This window comes from Bos indicus, chromosome 20 (genome assembly GCF_029378745.1).
Source record: "Bos indicus isolate NIAB-ARS_2022 breed Sahiwal x Tharparkar chromosome 20, NIAB-ARS_B.indTharparkar_mat_pri_1.0, whole genome shotgun sequence".
Taxonomy (NCBI): domain Eukaryota; kingdom Metazoa; phylum Chordata; class Mammalia; order Artiodactyla; family Bovidae; genus Bos; species Bos indicus.
The window spans coordinates 38,443,301-38,468,023 of NC_091779.1; the positions used below are offsets into that span (position 1 = coordinate 38,443,301).

Here is a 24,723-nt window from a genome sequence, read left to right on the forward strand (position 1 = left end):
CAGACCATAGAACTTTTCCAGAGGCCTCTACATTGGAATTCGCCCATCTGTTGCCATTGACCAGCCAGGGACAGTCAGACAGGCCTGGTTAGAATTTCTCAAATGTCACAAAGCATGGAGACACTATGACTTGCTCTAATCTTGTCACTGCAAAATTCACACGGTTTTTCCAAACAGCATACCTTCTCTCATAATAATGACCACTGTCACTCTATTTTCATGTTTCACTACTAAACATTGATATCTCAAAGAGGTGTGAAAGTGCTAGTCGCTTAGGTGTGTCTGACTGTTTGTGACTCCATGGACTGTAGCCTGCCAGGCTCTTCTGTCCATGGGGTTTCCCAGGCATGAATACTAGAGTGGGTTGCCATTCCCTTCTATAGGGAATCTTCCTGACCCAGATCAAACTCAGGTCTTCTGCAATGTAAGCAGATTCTTTACCATCTGAGCCACCAAAGAGGTATACAACACTCCAAAATAGCTTAGGAATAGCATTTACCAATGAATGAAAGGCTACTGTAGGGTCAGTGTACTCAAGGATATGGCTGACAGACCCTGGTACTGGATAGGAGTGGTGGAGTAAGGCATCATTTGGATGGAAGTTTCTCTAGTCCTCAGCCCAACACATCTGCCCAACACCAAAAGTCAAAGACTTTCTTGGATCCATTAAAGTTTTTTGAGGTTACTAACCCCACTGTGTTCTGGCTATATTTATCTACCAGATCCCTAGAGCTATCTCTAAAATACTTGATGGGAAGTCTGAGCAGTTGATTGAAGAGAAGTTGGACTTGTGGTACAGAAGTTGGATCCTATAGTTGTCAAAGTAGGCAAAGGATGAACAAGAAAATCAGGAAGCCGAGGGAAGATTTTCACCACCTTGTCTTGGCTGGTTCTAGATGAGAAGGAGCCAGGGGCAGAATTAGATTCTCCCTATTTTATGTGATCCAGAGCAAATAACAATGAATGGTGAACTTCATATCAGTCACCCAGGGCTCTTCTTTCTGGCTATGTCCTTCTTACTCCTTTTTCCATCCTACTTCTATATAGGTACCAATTCTTTAATTTTGCAAATCATTTCCCTATTCTGGTCTAATGCCTTGATCTTGTTACCTGAATTCAACTGCTCCTACCATGGTTTTCCAATGAACTTAGTTTGTCTTCAACTCTAGTAATTTGAAGCTAAATACTCTGCCAGTGGTAGCTCAGATGGTAAAGCATCTGCCTACAATGTGGGAGACCCAGGTTAAATCCCTGGGTTGGGAAGATCCTCTGGAGAAGGAAATGACAACCCACTCTAGTATTCTTGCCTGGAAAATCCCATGGACTGAGGAGCCTGGTAGGCTACAGTCCATGGGGTTGCAAAGAGTTGGACACGACTGAGTGACTTCACTTTCTTTTCACTCTACCAGTGACCCAGGCTCCCCTTCCATTACATAATACACATACCCCACAGGCACAGTGCCAGACTTCTGGCCAAGCCTATTCCAGTCATCTGAAGTTCTTGGCCCACAATAGTGGGGGTTAGCCTTCTTGGGGCTAAGCCATCTATAGGTATACTTTTGAAAACTAATACAATGATTTTTTTGCTTTGTGAGTTAGTATCAGTACACTTGATGGTCATTAATGAGTATTCTAGGGCATAATTGTGATTCTACCAGGACACAGCTACATGATGAAGCCTAGTCTAGAAAGCCTTACCATTTGAAGAGAAATTTAGAGAGTTGGGCTTTCTTGATAGCTCATTTGGTAAAGAATCTGCCTGCAATGCAGGAGACCCAGTTTTGATTCCTGGGTCAGGAAGATCCACTGGAGAAAGGAAAGGCTACCCACTCCAGTATTCTAGCCTGGAGAATTCCACAGTCTGTACAGTACATGGGGTTGCAAGGAGTTGGACACAACTGAGCAACTTACACTTCACTTAGGTAGTTGGAGGCAAAAATTTAAGCAAAGACAAAAGAACATTACAGCTATGAAATGCATACGGCAAACATGAGAACATTCTGTTCAGTAACAAGCTTCCTTCTTGGCTCCTATTTTAGAGGTGGATCATGATTCTGGTTATCTACTTTGGGAAATGTTTGTATTTTAGCAGGTTCCTCTGATGCATCCATTCTTGTCTTCAGCACACATGATAATATGGGGCATCAGGTACAAAGGCTGGCAGAATTGTTAGAGCACAATGCCCCGGCAGAAAATCTCCCCTCCCATCATATAAGCAACTATTTACTCTACCTACTTAACAGTCACATATATTCTTGCATGTTTGAAACTAAAAGATAAAACCATCATAATTTCATAGTCAGAAGGTAAGTCATTAAGACTTATTTCCCAGAAGGGCACAAAAGAGGCCATGAAACAATTTCATTTGAAACCAGGGATTCTTTTTTTTTTTTTTTTTTAATTAGTTTTGCCAAATATCAAAATGAATCCACCACAGGTATACACGTGTTCCCCATCCTGAACCCTCCTCCCTCCTCCCTCCCCATACCATCCCTCTGGGTCGTCCCAGTGCACTAGCCCCAAGCATCCAGTATCATGCATCGAACCTGGACTGGCAACTCGTTTCTTACATGATATTTTACATGTTTCAATGCCATTCTCCCAAATCTTCCCACCCTCTCCCTCTCCCACAGAGAAACCAGGGATTCTTTACTTAACTAGTAAGTTTGCGCTTTGAGACATTTTATAAGTGTCTTGAATAAACACATATGTAATGGACTGAATTCTGTCTCTCCAAAATTCATATGTTGTGTCTCTCCACTGTAATGGTATTTGGAGGTGGGGCCTTTGGGTGGCAGTTAGATTTAGATGAGGTTAAAGAGGAGAGTGCAAAAGTTGGCTTAAAACTCAACATTCAGAAAACTAAGATCATGGCATCTGGTCCCGTCACTTCATGGGAAATAGATGGGGAAACAGTGGAAACAGTGTCAGACTTTATTTTGGGGGGCTCCAAAATCACTGCAAATGGTGATTGCAGCCATGAAATCAAAAGACGCTTACTCCTTGGAAAGTTATGACCAACCTAGATAGCATATTGAAAAGCAGAGACATTATTCTGCCAACAAAGGTCTGTCTAGTCAAGGCTATGGTTTTTCCAGTGGTCACGTATGGATGTGAGAGTTGGACTGTGAAGAAAGCTGAGCACTGAAGATTTGATGCTTTTGAAGTGTGGTGTTTGAGAAGGCTCTTGAGAGTGCCTTGGACTGCAAGGAGATCCAACCAGTCCATTCTAAAGGAGATCAGTTCTGGGTGATCATTGGAGGGACTGATGCTGAAGCTGAAACTCCAATAATTTGGCCACCTCATGCGAAGAGTTGACTCATTGGAAAAGACTCTGATGCTGGGAGGGATTGGGGGCAGGAGGAGAAGGGGACAACAGAGGATGAGATGGCTGGATAGCATCACTGACTCGATGGACATGAGTTTGGGTGAACTTCGGGAGTTGGTGATGGACAGGGAGGCCTGGTGTGCTGCGATTCATGGGGTCACAAAGAGTTGGACACGACTGAGCAACTGAACTGAACTGATAAGGGTGGAGGCTCCGTGACAGGATTAGGGTCCTTTGAAGAAGAAGAAGAAGAGAGATCAAAGTTCTCTTTATGTCTCCTCTATGTGAGGACATGACAAGAAGGTGGCCGTCAGAAATTCAGAAAGAGCGTTCTCATCAGGAAATCAAATCAGCTGGAATTTTGGTCTTGGATTTCCCAGAACTATGAGAAATAAATCCCTGTTGTTGAAGCCACAAAGTCTACAGTATTTTCTTTTGGTAGCCTGAGCTAATACAATGCATATCTTTAAACATACACACTCAAACAACACAGCAACCACAATTAAAAAAAAAAGACCTCTTCACATGACCTTAAGACTCATCTACTAAAATCTATCACTTTACTTCAGTCAGTTATCCAGCAACACCTCCTGAGTAACACAGGCTTCAAACTGATATTCAGCTCACAGGAACAAATTCACTCAGTTGGGTTCTACTCTTTGTGACCCCAAGGACCATACAGTTCATGGAATTCTCCAGGCCAGAATACTGGAGTGGGTAGCCTTTCCCTTCTCTAGGGGATCTTCCCAACCGAAGGATTGAATCCCGGTTTCCCACATTGCAAGTGGATTCTTTACCAGCTGAGCCACAAGGGAAGCCCAAGAGCACTGGAGTGGGTAGCCTATCCCTTTTCCAGCGGATCTTCCCAACCCAGGAATTGAACTGGGCTCTCCTGTATTGCAGGAGGATTCTTTACCAACTGAGCTATCAGGGAAGCCTGATTAAATACTAAACCATAAAAATTTGGGTTGTTCACTGGGAAGTCAGAGAGCCACACAAGAGCTAGGCTGGAGAGTCCGCTGTCAAATGCCAAATCTAAAGAGCCACTGGATAAACAACAAAGGCTGGAGTTGGAGAGTAAGAAGAAGTTAGTATTTGGATAGTGCCTTTGGGCCAGATAAGTCAGATGAAACTTATATAGGAAGACAGACCTCCCCATGGCTCATTTAGTCCCACAACCCTATTTCCAAGTGGGAAAAAAAAATCCAGTGATAATAAGTTCTATTGTATAAATAAATTTGGGGATATATCTGCAGTAGTGACAAGAATATGAATGTTAAACCCTAACATATACAGCTACATCTTAAAGTCTAGTTAATGTAAATCATGAGTCAAAGTGTTGCTGATAAAAACATTCATTACAACACACATTGTAGGGTTAACCTAACAACTACAGCAAACTCAAGAGATCATTAAATAGCAATTTTCATTGAAAACAAAAATAACAGCAATGAAAAACTATGACCAGCATCAGACAACACGGATGCTGTGCTGGACACAAAATATCCTCCTTCCAAATTGTAGGAATTCCAATTACACCTTGCTCTTGGGCATGCACAGTAGAGCCCTCAAATTGCCAAGTGCTTTGTGGTAGGGACTTCTTAGAAATATCTGCATCAGCAGGAAACCATGGCCATGAGCTAAATTTAGTTTGAATACCCAGTTATAGTAACTCAAACTCATTCAGTAGCTAATTGCTAATAAGCAGCTTATGTTAAAATGAAATACTATGGACCTGTGAGTCCTTTGCCTGTAAGAAGCATGGAAGGGATTTGCATTTGGGGGAGTTTGGGGTTTACCAACAGTAGTCCACCGAATAACTGAGAACCAGTGGCTGCTGTGTGAGGGCCGTGCTGTCAACTGAACTGGAGCAGTTGCGCTCTTGGCTTAGCCTGTTGTTCATGGTCCATAGGATTTTGGACTCCTCCCCACTTTCCATTAAACAACTGTTTCTTATCCTGTAGTGGTTGCTTGGGAATCCCAGTAGGGTATGGCTCTATGAGGAGGCTTCTGCCTCCCTCTTAGGAGAGATAAATTATATTTTTGGCCACACCATTCCTGGTCCAGAGTTCTCTCACATGTAGCCATTCTAAGAAGAGAGTATGATGATTGGGAAATAATGTGAGGAAAAAGGAGTCAAATTTTTGGTGGCTATATATGACATGGACATGAGCAAAAAATTGTTCTTATGTTAGTTTCTAGGTTCAATATTTACATTTTTTAAAAAACATGATAGCTTTCTCTAACCAAGTTTTAAAAGTATGATCTCAAAACCAGGAAGCATCAGTTCTATACAGATGGTAGATACTGGTGTTCAGTTGCTAGCTGTGTCTGATTCTTTGAAACCTCATGGACTATAGCATGCCAGACTTCCCTGTCCTTTACAATCTCCCAGAGTTTGCTCAAACTCATGTCCATTGAGTTGGTGATACCATCCAACCATCTCATCCTCTGTCACCACCTTCCCCTCCTGCACTCCATCTTTCCCAGACTCAAGGTCTTTTCCAATAAGTTGGCTCTTCGAATTAGGTAGCCAAGGTATTGGATGGATGGATGGTGGATTATAGGCGCTAATAAAATATGCTAAGAATGTAAACTTTTTGAAGATCAATTTTTAAGCTATGCATTTGGCTGAAGGATTAAAAATTCTGAGCAAAGTTAGCACTTTGCCAAAACTGTTCCATGTTTATTAAGCCACATGTGTTGATCCCCTGTCTCTTGTGAAAGACTATTTAAGCCAGAGGATAAGATCGTTGGATGGCATCACTGACTTGATGGACATGAGTTTGAGCAAGCTCTGGGAGTTGGTGATGGACAGGGAAGCCTGGAGTGCTGCAGTCCATGGGGTCACAAAGAGTCAGACATGACTGAGCAGCTGAACTGAACTGAACTGATTTAAGCCAGATAATGTATTTTCAAAGTTGAGACATTTATTTTTTACTTAAATGCAAAACATTTAACAAGTATCTGAAGAAATGAAAGTTCTAATAATAGGGAATAATAAAGGACTGTTTACAATACATCCGTTAACACCCGTATATGGTATAGTTTCTATCACAAAGTCAAAAGGAACACAGTATATAAACACGTATCAGATATTCTAAGGTAATATTCACTTCCAGGACAACAGAAAAATCCAGAAACAAAATACATTGCATTATCAGACGTTCACATACTCCTAAAAAATGTTTATAATTTGCTGCAAAAGAAATGTACCAGCTGCTTCAGGATGTGGCTAAGACAAGCATGTTCCTGTGGTAACAATTTCCCAAACAAGAAAAAAAGTTAAAAAGACAAGTTTTTGCTAAGCTGCAGACTACCAGGTCTCTTGATTTATGAAAGCAACAAGATAGATCTGGTTAAGAAATAATTCAGAAAGAAGTATTTCATGAGTCAGCAAAATCTGTCAAATAAAATGACTTTGAATCTACAATGGAAATAAATACCTTCACATAGGTTGAGAATGTCAAAGAATTTTATTAGGGAGCATTGTATTTTAGGTTGACATACTAGATCTAGAATATTCTGCTGCTGCTAAGTCGCTTCAGTCATGTCCGACTCTGTGCGACCCCATAGACGGCAGCCCACCAGGCTCCCCCGTCCCTGGGATTCTCAAGGCAAGAACACTGGAGTGGGTTGCCATTTCCTTCTCCAATGCATGAAAGCGAAAAGCGAAAGTAAAGTCGCTCAGTCGTGTCTGACCCTCAGCGACCCCATGGACTGCAGCCTTCCAGGCTCCTCCGTACGTGGGATTTTCCAGGCAAGAGTACTGGAGTGGGGTGCCAAAATTCTATGACCATGCAAATAAATATGAACATATATCCTATGAGGTTCTGGTCAATCCTTAATAAGCAATTATTTTAGTGAGATGTATATATAGACTTACCCAATTAAAATATGATATACATTTAGTTTCTCATAATAACAACAAAGTCTCTCTCTTTATAAAACGCTTATCTTCTTTTAATATTTTCATATTAGTGTTATTTTACACTTTGCCCTGTTTATTGTCACTCATTCATTTTATTTGTGCCTTCTTTCAATAAACATTGAGTATTTGCTAAATATCAGGAAATGATTGGGTCAAATTATCTTTTTTTTCCATATTGTACTTACTACCCTTCTAAAACTCATTCAATCATATTTCTCCAGAACTTCTATCCCATAGCTATTTGTTTCACATCTTTCCTGCTAAAGGTGAGATGAAGTGGGATAGGGAGGGCAGGGTGGTCAGGAAAGAAATTAGTACATATTATGTGCTTTCATGGAGAAGGCAATGGTACCCTACTCCAGTACTCTTGCCTGGCAAATCCCATGGACGGAGGAGCCTGGTGGGCTGCAGTCCATGGGGTCACACAGAGTCGGACACGACTGAGCGACTTCACTTTCACTTTTCACTTTCATGCACTGGAGAAGGAAATGGCAACCCACTCCAGTGTTCTTGCCTGGAGAATCCCAGGGACGGGGGACCCTGGTGGGCTTCCGTCTATGGGGTGGCACAGAGTCGGACACGACTGAAGCGACTTAGCAGCAGCAGCAGCATGTGCATTCAACATGTATTGTACTTGGCTAAGTGTTTAACACATATTATCTTAAACAAGTTTCGCAACAACACAATAAGATAGTCATATTGGTATCCCCATTTAATATATCAGATATGAAATCAAGACTCTTAGCACTTAAGGCCTCATAGTTAGCAGTTGGCAGTGCCAGGAATGAGATCTCAGTCTGGTTTATCCCAATGGTCTTTCAGCAGCTCTTTTAAGAAGCACAGCTGGCACCCATATTAAAATAATAAAAAAAAAAAACCACTGAATCAAATTATTGAATAAAAATGCATCTATGTCACTCAAAAACTCAGATCTTCTCCCCTCTTATTTTCCTCTAAAAGCAATATGCTATGTAGATAAATTACTAGGAAAACACATTTAACCAGGGGTTTTGAAGCAAAGGTAGATAGCTCACACAAAGAAAACTGCTAATGAATAAATTAAAAACTTCAAACTTCTGAAATCCACCTATTGCATTATGCTTAGTTTTATTTCAGACCACTCTCCAATATTACTGGAAGTAATAGATAATGGATTATGAATAGGCTAGGCATTTAAGTTATTACTATAAATACAAATTAAACTAAGGGAACACAAAACACCCCATTTTATTTAATAGAGATGAAGAGAAATAATATCACAAAATTAATGCTAAAGCAATGGCATTTATTATGTTGCATGCTCTTTAATTATTCCACATTGATAGGTACCTTATATTCTTCATAATCATTGTTATCTAGCAAGTTCCTTTTCTCCAGTTCTATAAGGTGTTCTGCAGAGAGCTTAGTTGGTAAATGTCTAAGAGAGGCTTGCTCATATATGGGTTTTCCATGAAAAAACAGTTCCTTCCAATCATGCATCAACTTATATGGGATCAGGCTACAGCAACAAAGGAAAAAAAAAAGGTTGAGATAAATCAATGGTTAGTTAAATACACATCTTAAATCTTAGCCTTTCTATTACCATGTTCATTTCCCAGGGTCTGCTATTTGAGGCCAGAGGTTCCACTTACTATGACATTCCTAACAGCCAGTAAAATGGCTGAAACTTAGTAGTATGAATGAATGAATGTTACCTAAAGCCAAACTTGCTTTGACTGTGCACTAAAAGCACACTATATCTAAAAATAATGACCACTAATCATAAAACTTAGGTTCTTTGATTTCCAGCTGTGATACTAAATGGCTGTACAAGCTTTGAATATCATTTAACTGTTCCAATATCAGTGTCCTCTTTTGCAAAATAGACTAAATACTTTCCAAGGCCCCTTTAATATGATAACTAGTTTGCATATTTGCAAGTAATTGTAACAGAAAAATCCAAGGTATGGTGGCTTTTATTGTCACTGAACATCTGGTAACCTTCGCAATTATTTTTCAGTACTTTTTCTATTTAAGTCAGATGAATGACTTGGAGGTAGTCAGGACAGAGTAATCAAAAAATAGTTCCAAGAGGAACAAAATGTGCAAAAGAAGGAAAGAGCCTAACATAACTCAGATGCATTTCTCTAAAAATAGTGGGACTAGAGCTTGAAATTACAACCTAAAAAGCTGTATTTCATCGTGAGACATGCTACAACATGCATAAACCTTGAAGACATCATACTAAAATGAAATAAGCCAGATACAAAAGGACAAATATGATTTTACTAATATGTGGTACCTAAAATAGACAGATTCATAGAAACGGAGAACAGAACAGAGGTTACAAGGGGCTGGAGGGAAGGGGAATGGGGAGTTATTATGTAATGGGTACATCACTTCAGTTTGGGATGATGAAAAAGTTCTGGAGATGGATGATGGGAATGGTTGCACAACAGTGTGACTGTACCCAATGCTAGTGAACTTTGAAAGGGTTGGAAGTCACTTAAAAAAGGTTAAAATGGTAAATTTTATGTTGTGTATTTTTATCCACAACAGTAGTTTTTCATTAAATGCAAACCTCAAATATATTTTGTTTTCCATTAATAAAATATTTATATTTATTAGAGATTACAGAGATATGAAGTTTTTAAACTAATATACTCAGGCACAGAAAAATTCTAACATAAGAATTATTAAAATGGCATGGGCTCCTGCGTTGAAGGAAATGACTAACAACTTATATATTGTCAAAAACTTAATGTGGCAATTACTGAATCAATATTCTCTTATCTGAATATTGATAATTTTGTTAAGTCTTAACAAAAGTCAGTTCATGTAAGAAGTCTGATACCAAAAATATCCCTGTGCTCTTGGAAAAAAAAAATGTTGATAACATCTTGTTTAGGAAAGTACAGAGAGAATAACGTTATCTTGACAGTTAGTAGTAGAGACTAAAAAGATCTTAACATATATGTGTAAACACTGTATTGACTTGCAAGTAAAAGACACTTAAAAGCAAATGACCCCTTCAAAGTTTGATATTAATGCTCCTGGAATTTTAAAATTTTGTGTATTTTTCATTAAAATAAAAATGACTTAATATAATCAATGTTCTCTCAATATTAATTTTCACAAAGTAGGATTTAGAGAGTAACAGAAGTCAGACTAGTATACGACTCTACAAAATATTATGATAGTCAAAAACAGTGCACACAGGAAGTCCTCACCTTACTAGTTAAGTTTGTGCTCTGTAAGGGGATTTTTAGGTCACCTATTTGACACAGAAATAATCCTTCTATGGGTGAAAAGAAAACTCAACGTTGCCCCTAGGACAGGTGATTACCGTCTAGCTCCTTTCATGCTAGCCCCCAGCCAGCAGGGATGAGACTATCTCCACAGCCTCACCCAACAGAGGCGTTCATGGAGCAGGTATGTGAGAAACCCGCTTCTCACAGTCTCCTTTCCAGTCTCTACCACGGGTGGCATTCTCTGACTGGCAGCTGTGTGATTCTCTCCTGATGTGATCACAAGGTGTTCTCTCTATATGCATCTTTTCTATTTCTTATAAGGACACCAGGCATCTTTAATCAGGGCCCCACCTTCCATGGGTATGACCTGATCTTAAATAATCAGTGAAGACTATCTCCAAACAATGTTACACTCTGGGATATGGGGCGGGTAGAATTTTTAATATAGCTTTCTGGGGCAGGGGAACAATTCAACCCATATATAAGCACTTCTATATTGCTTTTTAGACACAAAATTTCAAAGTAAAGGCCCCTTAAAAACTTATGCTATTAATAACTCTGGAAATTTCATTTTATATATTTCGTTTTTACATTCAGTTTGAACTCTCCCTGGTTTTTGGTATGATGCACGGCTTTTCTTTTTATTGAAGTCTGCACATTTTTGGATCATGCTATGACACTCTGGATCGTGAATAAGCCTTCTGTTCTAGCTGTTTTTTTCTGACATTGCTTGAGCAAGGGAAGGAGAAGGGGCCATCATGTTACTGACCAGTGTGGACAAAAGTCCCCATGTGGACTTCCTCATCACCTGAGGGAAGGGCATCTTTGTTGCTGATGAAGGAGGTGGCAGTTCTGTCCCCTCACAAGGTCTCTACCACAGTGGGGGTGGCCTTGTGACCACCGGGCGATGGTGAACGTCCTGAACCTCCCTTGGCTCCTCTAACATGACCTTCATGGGGAGGGAGCAGTGGTCAGTCGTGCCTGGTAGGGGTGGAAGTCCATGCTTCCTACCTGGCCTCTGGGATTGTACCCTGGTGGGGGTGATGGGGTCCCTTGTTACAGTCTTGTGAGGGTGGAAGACAGGCTCCCTCCTTGCCTTTGCTGGCCGAGGTGGAAGTGGGACTACATTTTTCTTGCATGTGATAGTTGGAAAAGACTGGTTATCGTCTGAAAGTTTTTCATCTTGCTAGGCTGCTCCTTAACTGACTAGAGACAGCAGGTTCTTGTTGGGTCTATTTTTTGTCTACACCATTAGTATCTCTGTTTCCAGAATATTCAGTTCCAATCTGGGATGTGTGAGGCAAAAAGAGAAAGAACTGAGGAAGCTCGTTACAGAGTCCTGAGGTCATCAGCCAGTCCCACTTCTTCCTTCCATCTTCAGAGCCTTCTTATGCTTGTTTCATTCACAATGTCCAGGGTTTTTCATTGTACTTAGTGGGAGAAATAGGGAAAGGGGCATCCACTCCATTTTCCCACAGTAGAACAAGATTTCTGTTTATGTTTTAATTTTGAATTATGAGCTTTTACTTAGGGAAACCAAGCTGCACTTCCCCCACTCTGAATTATCTTTTTATGTTTTTATATTTAACTCTACTATATTCTATTTTTTATTCTATTACTCTGTTTTTATCTTATTACTCTATTTTTATCATCATAATGCATTGTATCACCTTTCAATTTTTAGTCTTACTTTTCTTTTCTCAATCTTGTACCATTATAGTTTTATTTTCAAATGTCTTCATCATTATGTTATTGCATTTAGTAGTTTTTATACAGCATTATGTCAGAAACATATTTTTGAACTGTGGTGTTAGAGAAGACTCTTGAGAGTCCCTTGGACTGTGGGGAGATCAAATCAGTCAATCGTAAAGGAAATCGGTCCTGAATATTCATTGGAAGGACCAATGCTGATGCTCAAATACTTTGGCCACCTGAGGCGAAGAACTGACTCATTGGAAAAGACCCTGATGTTAAAACACCAATACAGTATAATAACACATATATATGGAATTTAGAAAGATGGTAACAATAACCCTGTGTACGAGACAGCAAAAGAGACACTGATGTATAGAACAGTCGTATGGACTCTATGGGAGAGGGAGAGGGTGGGAAGATTTGGGAGAATGGCATTGAAACATGTAAAATATCATGTATGAAACGAGATGCCAGTCCAGGTTCGATGCACGATACTGGATGCTTGGGGCTAGTGCACTGGGACGACCCAGAGGGATGGTATGGGGAGGGAGAAGGGAGGAGGGTTCAGGATGGGGAACACATGTATACCTGTGGCGGATTCATTTTGATATTTGGCAAAACTAATACAATTATGTAAAGTTTAAAAAAAAAAAAAAAAGACCCTGATGTTGGGAAAGATTGAAGGCAGGAGGAGAAGCGGACGACAGAGGATGAGATGGTTGGATGGCATCACCGACTCAATGGATATGAGTTTGAGCAAGTTCCCAGAGTTGGTGATGGACCGGGAAGCCTGGCGTGCTGCAGTCCATGGCGTCACAAAGAGTCAGATAAGGAGCAACTGAACTGAACTGATGTCAGAAACATGGCTGTCAGGGTGAGAGCAGTGGAGAAAGTTCCTGTCAAGTCCAGAGGTGATGGGATTATCTCCCCATCTTCTATTGACCCTGAATATCATGGGGCCTTCATTCTTTTCACTGTGGGTTTTCAAGAAGATCTCAGTCTGGATAACATCAAAAGTGTACAGACTTAAGTGGAGTGCCTTATCCTTTTGGTTTTGCTGAGATCTGCCGTGATAGCACTCCCCTTCAGCTTCCAGCAAAGGACATCACAAGAAATTGGTCTCTGAAGCCAGATGCCATATTTGCTTAAAAGCTGTTGCTGAGATCATTCTCCACAGATCCACTACACTACTTGTATCTTAGCTGGGGCCACAAGAGAAAACCATTTTTCTAAATTGAGAACCAAGAAGAGTGATGTATTCTGTAAAGAGCTAGAAACGGAAATTAGACATCATATGACAAACTGTGTTGCTCTTTTTGCTTTTTCCACCTGGAAGCACAGATAAAATTTGCAGCTCAGTTGCAGGAACTGGCTATCTACTGACACCTCTATAACTATGTTTCAACGTATTCCTTGTTTTTAACTTTCTACTTTATCTGGCAGTGCTGAATGGCTTGCATGATCTCAGTTCGCCAAGCAGGGATTTAATCCAGGCTATGCCAGTGAAAGCCCAGAATCCTAACAGCTAGACAACCGGGAAGTCCTATCCTTTTGTTCTGATTTTGGCATACAGTGTATTCTTAATATTTTCTCTACTGTTAAATGTTTCCTTACAAATAGGTCGACTCCTTTTAGAAAGAATGTGCAATGAAAAGTGATTTTGATTAGTAAAACAAAAAACTTTAATTTCAGTCTTCTAGGAAGTTCCTAATATCTTAAATAAATTATTATAGTCATCTTTATAAATTATAGAGAATTTAGACACAAGGTTTAAATGTTAAAATACATAAATACAAATTAAATCAGGCTAGTAACTGGGTGAAATAAGTCTGTAATCAAGGTATTCTGGACCCCACTTCTTAGTCTTTGAAGAATAATCACTGTCTCTCTTTACTCATCAATTTAGTGCCACAATCTTACTCTTTTCTCATTTTCTTTGGTGTCTCTATTGTATTAACTATAAAAAAACAACACTTACTTATTTGTCAACAATCGATAGTCTGCCACCTTAGTGGACAAATCAAGTATCTGATCCAAAATTTCTGCACATATCGAGTAATGCTTTTCGTAACGAGCTTGAGCTCTTTCTATGGCGATCTGCTCATGAATTTCCTTATCTCTGAGGGCTTGTTCTTCAAAATCAATCTTGGCTTGTCTGGCTAAAGCCTGAGAAGGAAAAGACATAGATTTTAAAGATTTGATTTTGTATTGGGGTACAGCCAATTAACAAACAATGTTGTGACAGTTTCAGATGAACAGCAAAGGGATTCAGTCATACATATACATGTATCCATTTTCCCCCAAACTCCTCTCCCATAAATCACCATAACTGGACAGTGATTCAGTAAAAATAATGTCATCATTTCAATACCAAAAAAAAAAAAAAACTCTAAATAGAATGAAACCTCCTTTTATATCAGGAAAATGATAAATCATAAGAGAGTACTTTCTCCTTAATACATTAAGTACTAAATATCATGGTAAAGACAATTTATTAGAAATAGTTCACCCTTAGCTTATGTTATCAGCAAAACCTAGTGCAGAGAAAAGTATTCTGCATGGATTAATGATAAATTAGATCTGAAGTATTTAAGAAGTCCTGAGTTCATGGGCTGCAAAGAGAGTTGGGGGTCACAGAGAAACAGGCAAGTTGTGCAGGGCACCAGGCATAGTCGGCCCCTTCGTGCCCATCTCAGAAGACAAATTAATCTAACATATCTACTCTGGCTAATGCCCAATGTCTTTTAGCATGAGACTTATGGAATACTGACTTATACTTAGAAAATACTTTGGAAATTCCCTGATTATACTGGCTTGAGAATATCATACATTTGCCAACAAATGTTAAATGTGTTTAGACAATGAAGCCTTCTGCTGTTACAGCCTTAATAAATTGATAAATTCATAAAGACATGTATTTATATAGAAAGTAAGAAAATATTTAAATGGTTTGGCATCACTCTCTGCTTGGTTTGCATTCTTATTTTGTTTAGGGAACCCTTTCCTTATACCAAGTAAAAGGCCAAACTTGGCACAACCAAATGTTTTCAAATAGTTATACCAACTCCTTGAGAAATTCAATCATGTGCTGACATGCTCCAGAAACAAGACCTGCCTCCCAGTGTAACCTACCTCCCAAGATAACCCAATGAATGTACAGTGGTGGTTAATGTGGGCCTAGAGGAGCTGTGGTTGAATTCAAGCCTCAGTTTGTACAGGGATCAAGTCCTAGCTGCGGGCATGGCATGAGTGCTCAGCTGCTGGATTGTAGCTCCCCAGGCTTCTCTGTCCCTGGGATTTTCCAGGCCAGAATATTGGGGTGGTGTGTCATTTCCTACTCCAAGTGATCTTCTCAACCCAGGAACCAAACCCGCGCCTTCAGTGTCTCCTGCATTGGCAGGCAGATTCTTTACCACTGCACCGCCTGGGAAGCCCCACTAGCTACGGGACCTGGGCCAAACTGAAAGCTCCTACATCTCCATTTCTCTACTGTGAGGCCGGGATGGTATAAAGACTTGGCATGAACAGAAATTAACTGTGAGAGCAAATACCTTAGTCACAAGGGGCGAAATACATGACAATGGGCTGCTGCTGTCCACTGAATCAAAGGGGAGCTTCATTTGTTTTGCTGTTGCTGCTTTATTTTGTTAGTTTGCTTTATTTTTGCTGGGAAAGGAGTTAGCTTAGGTGACCTCTAAGGTAGATTCTGAACATTTGGCAGTTCAGGAATTACACTAGTACTTGTTATTGTTGCTGTATTGCTTCATAGGCCCTGTTGTCATGGAGAAAGCACCTGGTTTAAGCGTAAGTATGCTTACGGCATGCTTCTCAAAGTGTGGAGGGAAGAGAAATCCAAGAGTCTAGGAGAAGTCAGGTGAGACTTTATGGAGCGAGCCAGTGAAATGGGTTGTGAGGTGGGTTTATTGATACTACAAAGAGCCTGGAAGGCATGTGGAATATTTAGGATGCTATGGAACTCAAACCTCAGGAGCCCAGGAATTCCTTCTGCAGGAACAAAGCAGCTTCCTCTCAGTTCTCCTCCCTCCCTTCCTCTCTCCTCACTCTCTCTTTCCTTCCAGGCCTTTCTTCCTTCTTTTTTAGCCTCAGAGTCTGCTATTTCTACCCCTTTCTCCTCCCCCATGCTAAACCCACCACAATTTCCGGTCCCATCACAGCAAAGTGGGTTGCAGCCCTAAATAAAGAAGGAAAAGGAGAAAAGAAATCTGTGGGAGGCAGTAAATCTCAGTGGTGATGAGCCTAGACTCTGAGAGCCACTGTGCTCTGGCTTCTCCACCAAGCTGTGCAACTTTGAGCTTTCTAAGTTTCATTTTCCTGACGTGTGATATGTAGACACGAGCAGTGTCCACTGCCAATGACGCTGTGAGAATGATAATGCACGAGATGAACACAACTCAGTGCTGGACTCAAAGTGAATACTCACAAGTGGTAAACATTACTGCAATGAATTATTGATAATAATAGCAGGTGGCACTGAAATTTGAAACCAGGAACCGTTTTAATTAAAATAGAATTGATGCCCAGTTGCCTTCAAAAAAGAGATCAGCATATTTAACTTAAAAGCAAAACCAACTCCTGATGGTCAGAAACATGAAATTCTCTCTCTCTTTCTTCCTTTCCTCCCCACTCCCTACTTAGGCACCATGCACTCCTACTGCAAGAGGTAATACATTCAAACTGTGAAAACAAGTTATCTCAGAGAGAAGGGTGCTGGGGAGGCAGATACCTCAGCTTTGGGAAAAAGTAATCATGTAAGAGAAAGGGATGTGAATTTTTTTTTTCAGGGGATTCAGAGCCTCACAATTCTGACCACCGAGGCTCTGGGAGACCAAGTGTCTCAATCATCTGAAGTGAGTTCAAGTCAGGTAAGGAGAGAACAGGTCATGCTGCTTACCACAGTGAGAGCAGTCCTGCTCCAAGAGACTAGGGCTTTGCTATTCTTAACAGAATTAACTAGGCTTGTGAAAAAAATATATTTAGTAAATAGGCACTTATTTCTCATGTAAGCAAATGCCACAGAATCCATTCAAGTTTACTCTTGTCAAAGAAGAGAAATGAAACAATCCTCCAGATAATTCACCTCTTGAAGACACTTGAGATTATGCAGGTCTAATACAGGGGGCATGGCTCCCTGCCCTCCTCCTAACGTTTCGGCTATATCTGTTCTACAAAGGCAAAAGCACTGGTCAGTTTCCTGACTCTGGGGAATAAAATAAAAATTGCCTAATTTTGACACAAGCTGCAATTCATTTTCATGGAATATCACAGTGGAAATCATGATCAGCATGGTTTATAAAGCAAATTTATATTGATTTATACATAAAGCATTGCCTTCCTATTTTCTGTAAGCTTTTCTCTTCTGCACAGCCTGGTTTTATGAATAGTTTATGACAGTAAAGACAAGCTCTCTAAAATGCTTCCCATATAAGTTTTATACTTCTTCAATCAAATCTGGATGAATGGATTGTATAAATTTGAAACAACCTCAATAGGAAAAAGATAAGAAGTGATCCATATAAATCCCTTGATAATATAAATCTATTTTGGTTATTAAAACTGTAATACATATAAAAATAAGGAAGATGCTAATATATCAAATAACTAAAAGATTAGATACTTTGACTTTCAGAGCTATAGAGGACCTCAACACAATGATACACGTTGGCCAAGAGCATACCTGGCACCCATATCTTGGCTCTGTAACCATTCTCAACTACATTGAACCAGGGTCCCCAGTAAAAATGGCTTGTTCTAGTTCTGAGGAAAAAAGACTACAATATGGGCCTGGGAAATCTTGTTTTACCAGAAAGCAAGGTATTGCTTATTAAAGACTCATGGTATCTTATAAAAAGGAGGCAGCTTGAAAATGCTCCCATTTCCTGAGAAGAGTATCCATCTAGAATAATGAACACTAATAACATCCCAGTAAACTTAGTGGATTTTAAAGAAAAAGAAAGTCCTTTATGCATCTAAAAAACAATAGTAATGACTCAAGGAGATGAAACTTAGATTATCTGTTTTTTTTTTTTTTGGACAGCAACACTTAATACCTGAAGAAAATGGAATAAAGTGTTTAAGATAGTCAAAGGTAGAAAATGTGAACTAAGGATTTTATACAGGGCAAAACTGACTCGTATAAAAGGCACATATTGTTATCAATACACAAGCACTCAGGGAATAGTGTTCCCATGAGCAGTTCTTGAAGAATCTACTGGAGACCTTCAGACAACCAAAAAGATCAGAGAGACGTGGACACAAGGACTGGTGGTGAGTGTGAAATATTTGAAGAATCAAGACTGAAGGGAGAAAGCATAGTATGTGGATGTGCACTGTTGGTGTAGCTGTACAAAAGTAAAAACAGGGAGATAATAGAGAGATCATATAAAAAAACTGACTCGTGAAATGATTGGCACCTAAATGGAGACCTGTTTACCTTGACGCGGTAGAAAGGATCAAAAGAAACCTTAGAAAGATTGCTAAGGGAGGTATTGTTTACCGCTTCTCGATCAAGAGCATCCTGGAAGTCTTTAAGCCGTCTTTCCTCATATTGTTTTTCTCTGAAAATTCTGTTTTGCCACAAAACTTCCTTTTCGTGCCGAACATGCATGAGCTGCACAGCGATCCTGCGTTCCTGCTGGGACTGTCGCATCAGCCGGTTGATCAACTGCTCCTCCCGATAAGCCTCCTAGAAGCACCATTGCAAAAGCCAGTCATTTGTCAAGGCCATGTCCACTTTTGCTCAGCCCACTGAGCTGAGAAGCTTACACATACATTATGTGTAAAAGGCATAGTATTCACCTGCATCAGTTTTTGCCATTTGATTTCAAGTCAAACATGGCAAAAAATTCAAGCTATAAAAATGAAAATTTCCACCAAGGGTTATATAATTTTGGTATCCAGAAGCATATGGTCTTGCAACTCAGTCATCTTAAATGATGATTACTTCCTTTAAAATCTGATCAAAAATAATTTAGGTAATTGTTTTCAAGGTTTTATAAACAAAGGCTAACTCTCAAATTTCAAGTATGTTTTCAGAAACTTGGAATTGTGCTCTATGCACTCAATATAAATATTAGTGATAAAGACAAATGCAGACATTGTCTGGCTGAGAATGGCAGATCTGATAAGTTCCTGGCAGGGCCATCTCAATTTCTACGTGATAAGATGGGGAGACTGGAGAAGAGGCTAAGAGGAAATGACCTACAGTTTACCTTAGAAAACCTGAGAGTGGTTGTAACCTGAGAGAGAAACTAGATGCACTCGTCCCTTGGCTATTTTAAGAGAAAGAAGGGGAACAAGCATTAACAGTGGAAGAAGCATTAAACTGGCAATCGGAGGCCTTGGTCACTGCAGCTCCACCTCTACCATTGATTGGCTGTGTGGCCTTGGGCAAGTACCTTGGATTTTCAGGGAGTATTTCTTGACAGGTGAAATGAGGGGTTTGGGTAGAAGATGGTCTCCAAGGCATCTTTAAGTTCTCTCAGTCTGTCTAAACAGAGACACCATGTGGAAGGAGGAGGTAATTAAACTTCTCCAGGGAGAAGACTTGGAAGAACATCTACATGTCAGTTGTCTATTTAACACTAGATGGTAAAGAATCTGCCTGTAAAGCAGGAGACCTGGGTTCAATCCCTGGGTTGGGAAGATCCCCTGGAGAAGGGAATGGCAACCTACTCCAGTATTCTTGTCTGGAGAATTCCATGGACAGAGGAGCCTGGTGGGTGCAATCCATGGGATCACAAAGAGTCAGACACAACTGAGCAACTAACTCTTTCACTTTCAATCCAGTTGTTTAGGAATAAAATCTGGCATCACTAACGACAGTGTTTCAGATTAAGGGAGAAATACTATATATATTTTCAGAATCAAGATACAAACAACAACACTCTATGGAAAGTAGCAAAACTTGAACTTGGGAACTATATAAAAATGTAGATTAAATAAAAGTTCAATTGAAAATAAACATAAATTTTTTTTCTATTAGTAACATATCAAATAAAAAATAAAATCATGAACAACTTTGAAACCTGTTTCATCTAGTTATAACATTCTAGAAGTTTTAACGTTAATAATTTGTTGCCTGTGTTGCCAGTGGAGGTCAGGCAGAATGTAAAAACGACTATAGGTTCTTCATCTTTCTTCATCCATAGCCTTGCAGTGCTATCCTGCAGATATTCCCATCAAAAAGCAGAATCTATTTCGCCACTTCTTAAATGGGTAAGGGGTGGCCTCTGACTTGAACTGGCCAATGGGACATTAGTGAACACAAAATAAAATGAAACAAAACACTTGGGGCCTGAATTAATTCTCCTGTGACCTCTGCCACTGTTACCATATTTTCTGCTCAGTTAAAAAATGAGAAACCATAGATGGAGAGATACCAGCCTTCTCAGTTGGAACTGATGAAACTCTCCCAAGTCAGTCAGCCTCAGCCAGCCTCTGAGACAGGACAAGTAAGACCAGCAAAGGCATACAGCTGATCCCTGCCCAAGTTATCTACCACATTTGGGGGTGGTTTGTGATGGCACAGTCAAAGCCATATTTATTAAAAGTATAGCCTTGATTTATTATTCCAAGTGAATTCTATACTTAATGTGGAGTATTAATGTGGAATATATTTGGCTGTGTTTATATGGCAAGGCAATTTGGTTGTTGAGATGAGAGCTGGTCATTCTGATCCTTATAAAAACTGGGCTGGTTAGATAGGTCTTGGCTATTGCTTAGATGACAACATATTGTGATTGAAAAGGAAAGCAAAATTACTGTTGAATGGCTGAGTCAATGTTACATATATAAAGCTTCAGTATGAAGAACCGTCAACTGTATTAGGACTTGTACTAAACAGTTGAGTGGAAAAGATTTTTTTGTTCCATTGTACAAGTAGTTCATGTTTTATGTATAGACTTTTCCTCAAAATTTCATTAGAATTTGGGACACATTTTCTCACAGAAAGAAAATATGTTATGCTTAGGTGTTCAGGGAAGCCTATAAATGTGTGTTTAACCCATAATGTACATGAAATAGTCTATATCTGCAATGAATAAAATAGAAAATAATAGAAGTCACATTTCTCTTTTAACTATATATAATTATATTTGGGGAAGATGTATACATATACACAATCCAAAACATGCTCAGTTTGATTGTCACGACCTCTGCCTTTCCCAAGAGTTGGAGCTAGGAGCTAACTCTGGTGCATATCATTGCTTTAATTCTCTAAATATGTCCGAGTAGCTCTCTTGGAGGACAGTGGCTTCACCAAACACAGAGAAGAAGCAGCACAGAGATGGAGTTCCTTTAGTGGAAATATTAGTCAGAGAATCAACTTTATTCAGTGTCCCTTAGGTTGCTAGATCCCTGAACAGATCTCTAGCTAGAGACTGAAAAAATCGAAGCTGTGAACATTCTGGTAGAAAGTGACGGAAGCCAGAAAGCATTTATTCATCCAGTTTTCTAAGTAATATCTCTAAGTAACATTTTCTAAGTAAATGTCAGTCCTGAATTACAAGCAAAAAAGTAGAAAGAAAAAACCTAGCAGCCAACACACAGCTGTTTTATAATATAAATGAAAATGTGTTCAAAATCTCACTGCTCGTTAATGAAATGTGAAATAGGTAGTTATTTTAAAAGCTACTTTTTAATCATCAAATTTTCATAACCTGTAATTCATCTAATGAAAAGAGTGACTATCAAGCTGGCTGAGCAAAATATTAATAAATGTGAATTCAAAGTAAGAAATTACCTTTCAGCACAAAGAGATGGCAGAGTTATTCTTTGAATTTTTCACTGAAAAAGGAGTGACTCTATCAGAGTGACTCTGATACTGGATAAACAGTATTACTTCTTCATATGTCTAAGAAGCCTGGATTTCTCTTCAGTTAACAGAACACCACTGAGTAGACCAGATAGATGTAATTAGGTGAATAAAAGAAGTGCCTTCAAATGGCCCTTCATATTTCAGACACACAGATTTGTCCTACTTACATTCACAACCTGAATCACCTTCCTCCCCGTCTGTTCTTACCATCTTCTGTATCATAGCTAACGACTCCTCCATGCACTCGGCTGCCCACGCCAGACACCTGGCTGCTCATCCCACTTTTCACTTCTCCATGTCTAAGCAGTCAGTTTTTCTCATTGATTTTACTTCTCAAATAGCTCCTGAAGCCACTCCTTTCCATCACTACTGCTACTACTCTAAATGTAAACTGGAATAATTCCTTACCTGGATTACAGAAACAGCTATAACTTGGACATCCTCCTGTCATCTATTTTTAAAAGTGAAGCCAGACTGACCTTCCTAAATGTCAGTCTGGTCTGTCACTCTTGTTCCCCTTTGCACTCAGGATCAGATCAGATCAGATCAGTCGCTCAGTTGTGTCCGACTCTTTGCAACCCCATGAATCGCAGCACGCCAGGTCTCCCTGTCCCTCACCAACTCCCCGGAGTGCACTCAGACTCACATCCACCGAGTCAGTGATGCCATCCAGCCATCTCATCCTCTGTCGTCCCTTTCTCCTCTTGCCCCCAATCCCTCCCAGCATCAGAGTCTTTTCCAATGAGTCAACTCTTTGCATGAGGTGGCCAAAGGACTGGAGTTTCAGCTTTAGCATCATTCCTTCCAAAGAAATCACAGGGCTGATGTCCTTCAGAATGGACTGGTTGGATCTCCTTGCAGTCCAAGGGACTCTCAAGAGTCTTCTCCAACACCACAGTTCAAAAGCATCAATTCTTCGGCGCTCAGCCTTCTTCACAGTCCAACTCTCACATCCATACGTGACCACTGGAAAAACCATAGCCTTGACTAGACGAACCTTTGTTGGCAAAGTAATGTCTCTGCTTTTGAATATGCTATCTAGGTTGGTCATAACTTTCCTTCCAAGGAGTAAGAGTCTTTCAATTTCATGGCTGCAGTCACCATCTGCAGTGATTTTGGAGCCCAGAAAAATAAAGTCTGACACTGTTTCCACTGTTTCCCCATCTATTTCCCATGAAGTGGTGGGACCGGATGCCATCATCTTCATTTTCTGAACGTTGAGCTTCAAGCCAACTTTTTCACTCTCCACTTTCACTTTCATCAATAGGCTTTTGAGTTCCTCTTCCCTTTCTGCCATCAGGGTGGTGTCATCTGCATATCTGAGGTTATTGATATTTCTCCCAGCAATCTTGATTCCAGCTTGTGTTTCTTCCAGTCCAGCGTTTCTCATGATGTACTCTGCATATAAGTTAAATAAACAGGTTGACAATATACAGCCTTGACGAACTCCTTTTCCTATTTGGAACCAGTCTGTTGTTCCATGTCCAGTTCTAACTGTTGCTTCCTGACCTGCATACAAATTTCTCAAGAGTCAGATCAGGTGGTCTGGTATTCCCATCTCTTGAAGAATTTTCCACAGTTTATTGTGATCCACACAGTCCCTCTTTACAGCTTATAAGGCCTCTGATGGCTTGGCCTCTGGGCCAATGTTATCCTGCCAGATAACATTTAATTTGCTAAAAGCCCTGAGCCATCTATACAATATTCTCTCTGAAGACACACTTTACCTTCCACATCTCTACCTCTGCTGGAAACTAACTCCTCACCCTATACCCAGAACCACTCCCATCTTCAATTGTCTAACTTCAACCCTCCCTCATGCTTCAGTGCTCTCCTACTCTAGAAATGGTCTCTGAGGCAGGCCAGAGCTGGACTTTCCTCTCCTCACTTTCATTGCACCTCCACACTCCAATGTAGTTGGTTGTTTACAGATCCCCCCCAAACAGCAAGCTCTGTGAGAGCAGGTTTCCTGTTATTCTTGTTCACTGTTGTATCCTAGGCCTAGGACAAGTTCCAGAGCATAGAAGAGATCCAGTAAATATGTGTTCAATGTAAGAGTTGATCAGTGATTCTCAATCCATAGCTGAATCAAATCACCTGGAGGGCCTATTAACACAGATGATGGGCCCCAAGCCAGAGAGCTGTGATTCGAGTTTCTGACTCAGAAGGTCTGAGGTGGGACCTAATTATTCACGTTCCTAAAAGTTTCCTGGTGATGCTGATGCTGCTGGTCCAAGGGCCACACTTTGAGGGCCACTGGAGTAGATCAAACTGACAGGTCTAATGAATTTTCCATGTTTTCATTTAAGTGCTCCCTTTTTGATAGTATCAATTAATATAGAAAAAAAAACTTGAAAAAATTCAGTATCCTTTCATGATAAAAATTCTCAACAAATTAGGTAAGGAATGTAACTCAACATAATAAAGGTCATATATGAGAAGCTCACAGTTAACATCATACCTAAAATATGATGCTAAAAGCTTTTAGGTTTTCACCATTCCTCAAACATAAAAATAAGACAAGACGTCCACTCTCACCATTTCTACTGGTACTGGAAATCCTAGCCAAGGAAATTGGAAAGAAAAAGAAAAAACAGGCATCTAAATCATAAAGGAAAAAGTAAAATGTCTCTGTTTGCAGATGACATGCTTTTTACATACAGAAAACTCTAGACTTTCACACAAAAAAATGTTAGAACCAAAA

At 39.9% G+C, this 24,723-nt stretch overlaps 1 protein-coding gene across 6 annotated transcripts in view; it reads right to left on the reverse strand.

Annotated features, from left to right (window-relative positions):
* The window catches only part of SPEF2 (sperm flagellar 2), a 211,635-nt gene that overhangs the window by 151,007 nt on the left and 35,905 nt on the right, over window positions 1-24,723 (reverse strand). For all 6 annotated transcript variants that reach the window (XM_070774772.1, XM_070774770.1, XM_070774771.1 and 3 more), the window contains 3 exons: window positions 18,699-18,887; window positions 14,163-14,350; window positions 8,589-8,757 (listed from right to left, as the gene is read on the reverse strand). In XM_070774772.1, coding sequence (XP_070630873.1) covers window positions 8,589-8,757; window positions 14,163-14,350; window positions 18,699-18,887 — 546 coding nt within the window. The remainder of the gene's footprint in view (window positions 1-8,588; window positions 8,758-14,162; window positions 14,351-18,698; window positions 18,888-24,723) is intronic.